Raw genomic sequence first — 3,508 nt, forward strand, 5'->3', positions numbered from 1 at the left:
TGTCGGAGGGTCAGTGCTGAGGGAGTGCCGCAGTGTCGGAGGGTCAGTGCTGAGGGAGTGCCGCAATGTCGGATGCGTTGTGTTTCTTATGTTGTTTCTGGACAATTCCGTTTCACCTGTCTGTGTGCTGTTGCAGATGCTCTGGTCATCCTGGAATGAGCCTTTGGCCTTGAATGATGATCTGTCACACAGTTTGTCTGATCATTATCACCTTGCGATTTCCTGGGATCTTGTTACATACAGATTAACGGGACGTTCACTCCTTTATAACATTGGCTACGCTTTAGCAACAGATAATTGTGACATTATATTATAGCAAGTTGTCTCTCAAAATGTACAAGGTTTTCTCACTTTTTACTCACTGTTTCCCATTGCAGGTGGACAGTTCCCACGTGATTTCTCCATTTTAGTTACACTAAAGCCCAAACGGAACACACAGGCATTCCTGTTCTCCATCTACAATGAGCAAGGTGTGCAGCAACTGGGAATGGAGATTGGTAGATCTCCTGTGTTCCTGTACGAGGATCAGAATGGTCGCCCAGCGCCAGAGGATTATCCTATTTTCACTGAAACTAATCTCGCTGACAACAAGTGAGTGAGTTGAGAATGAGACCATCACTGTGTCTGGGTTCACCAAATGGTTAATGTCTGCCTGGTGCTGGGCTTTCACAGAGACACAGCACATATACAATTGTTTCTGCTGGAGCTGCGATTACAGCAGGGAAGGTTCAGAGGGATTTTATCAAGGTGTTCAAAATTATGATCAAGAGTTTGATCAATAAAGCAGTGTCTCCAGTGGTAGGAGTAAGAACCAAAAAGTCCCAGCAAGTCAGCGATTCTGTTTGAGGAGAGAGAGTTTCTAACTGCAGGTCGATGACCTTTGATCTGAACCGAGGAGGAATGGCAATATCTGTCTGAATTGGGGATGGTGAAAGGAGAGGGTCGGAGGACTGCATTTATAATAAACAGCTGAAGGATGTGATGGTGGAGAGTCAATGCAATGTGGAGCTGGAGGAACACAGCAAGTCAGGCAGCATCAGAGGAGCAGAGGGTTGACGATCGAGGTTGGGACCCTTCATCAAGACTGATATGGAGGCTGGTGGGTGGAAAGTGAGGATAATGGAGGGGAAGAGAGTGAAGGCAGAGCTGTACAAAGGGATCAGACATGGCTAATCACAGTGGGGTAGGGGAAGACATGTTGGAAATGGTTCTGGATGGTCTCCTCATCAAAACAGATGCCACAGAGGTGGAGAAATTGGGAGGATGGAATGGAGTCCTTACAGGAAGCAGGCCTTGAGGAAGAGCAAGGTCCAGGGAGTGAGGAGTTGGTGGCAATGTGATATGATGAATATTAATCGATAGCCTCTCCTCAGAAGTGGAAACACAAAAGTGAAAGAAGGAAGAGTCAGAGAAGATCCAGGTGAAGGTAAGGGAAGGGAGGAAATTGCAAACAATCTCAAAGAAATACCCCAGTTTCAGTGCCTGAGGTACAGTAACTCCTAGAGCTGGGTGGGAGGGTGAGCTGTGAGGAGGGTGAGCTGTGAGGAGGGTGCAGAGATGCTTCAGTGTGATTTGGACAGGCTGAGTGAGTGGGCAGATGTATGGCAGATACAGTTTCATATGGATCAATGTGAGGTTATCCACTTTGGTAGCAAAGATAGGGAGGCAAATTTTTAATTGAACAGCTGTAAATTGAGAGAGGAGAATGTTCACCAACACCTATGTGGCCTCACTCACCAGTCACTAAAAGTAAGCGTGCAGGTGCAGTAGGCAGTAAAGAAGGAAAACTGTATATTGCCCTTCATAGCAAGAGGATTTGAATACAGGAACAAGGAGGCTTGCGGCAATTATGCAAGTTATCAGTAAGGCCTCATCAGGAATATTGTGTGCAGTTTTGGTCTCCTAATCTGAGAAAGGATGTTCTTGCAATGGAGGGAGTGCAGCGAAAGTTTACAAAATTGATTCCTGGGATGGCAGGACTGATATATGGGGGACAGATTGAGTTGGTTAGGATTGTAGTCACTGGGAGTTTAGATGAATCTCCCAGAAACCTACAAAATTCTAACAGGACTAGACTGGGGTAGATACAGGAAGGATGCCCCCGATGGTGGGGGAGTCCAGCACCAGGGGTCACAGTGTAAGGATAAGGGGTAAACCTTTCAGGATTGAGATGAGGAGGAATGTCTTAACCCAGAGAGTGGGGAGCCTATGGAATTCACTACCACAGGAAGCAGTTTAGGCCAAAATGTGTGTTTTCAAGAAGGAGCTAGGTACAGTTCTTGAGGCTAAAGGGATGAAGGGATATAGGGGGAGGGTGGGATCAGTCATGATCATATTGAATAGCAGGGCAGGTTTGAGGGGCTGAATGGCCTATTCCTGCTCCTATCATCAATGTTTCTTGATAACAGACACCAGGGCCATGTACGTGGCGTGTTTCTATCAGTTTGTGTGTTTTGCAGGTGGCATCGTGTGGCTATCAGCGTTCAGAAGAAGAATGTGACGATGATTGTAGACTGTAAGAAGAAAAGTTCCAAAGCGCTCCCCAGGAGTAATAATGCTGTTGTGGATACAAACGGAATCGTGGTGTTTGGGACAAGGATCCTGGATGAGGAGGTCTATGAGGTAAAAGCTTATAAAAATCATCAACTTTAGAGCATTCTCTCTTCACAGCAAGTTTCATTTACAGGACCTTTAACCAATCAAAACATCCCAGAATGCTTCGGCAGAACATTAAAGACTCAAACTTTGACCTCGGGTTATGTGAGATGTTATTCGGGACAGGTTACAAAAACCTCTGTCAAAGAGGGAGCTTATAGAAAGCATCTTAAGGGATGACTGAGTGATAAACCTCACTGTGCACTGGGGGTGCTTTGGGAAACAAAGCCCACTATTCTCAGACATGTCGCAAAGTTAAATATTTCATAATGTATGCAGAATTCCCATTTCCCAGGTTGACAGAAGGTACAGACCAGGTTTCTGTAATTAACTAAAATGACTGTTCATTACAAAGACATAGATATTAGCTACAGGTCAACTATTATGAACTGTTTTTGGAAACTCTATTCCTTTTATAAACATCCCCTTGGACATACATAAAGACAGACACAGAAGGAAATGTAAACAAAGGGGTGTTAAGGGTAGAGGGGAAGACCAGGAGGAGGGCAGTTCACTGGTCCCTGTCCATAGGGTTTGCTGAGATGTTGTTGAGATGATCAGAATTCTACTTCTTCATGTTCCTTCTCCAAAACTTTTATTGGTTTCCAAGAGGTACAGGATGACTGGTTCACACTGATAGAAGTCTCTGATGTATTGCTGTTCCTGTGAGAAACTGCTCTGCCCTGTGTCACTTTCATCGGCCAATCCTATTTCCAGATTTGCTGGAAAAGCTCAGCAGGTCTGGCAGCATCTGTGAAGGAAAAAACAGAGTTAACATTTTGGGTCCGGTGACCATTCCTCAGAGAAAGGGTATATCTGAGGAAGGGTCACCGGACCCAAAACGTTAACTCTG

General features: G+C 45.2%; 1 protein-coding gene across 1 annotated transcript in view; it reads left to right on the top strand.

Moving 5' to 3' along the window:
- Positions 1–3,508, top strand: part of LOC125484146 (collagen alpha-1(XI) chain-like) — a 90,234-nt gene that overhangs the window by 10,527 nt on the left and 76,199 nt on the right. The window contains exons 4-5 of the mRNA XM_048601575.1: positions 378–591; positions 2,460–2,622. Of these exons, the coding sequence (XP_048457532.1) occupies positions 378–591; positions 2,460–2,622 (377 nt within the window). The remainder of the gene's footprint in view (positions 1–377; positions 592–2,459; positions 2,623–3,508) is intronic.

The sequence above is a fragment of the Rhincodon typus genome, chromosome 10 (genome assembly GCF_021869965.1).
Source record: "Rhincodon typus isolate 14 chromosome 10, sRhiTyp1.1, whole genome shotgun sequence".
NCBI classification, from domain to species: Eukaryota; Metazoa; Chordata; class Chondrichthyes; order Orectolobiformes; family Rhincodontidae; genus Rhincodon; species Rhincodon typus.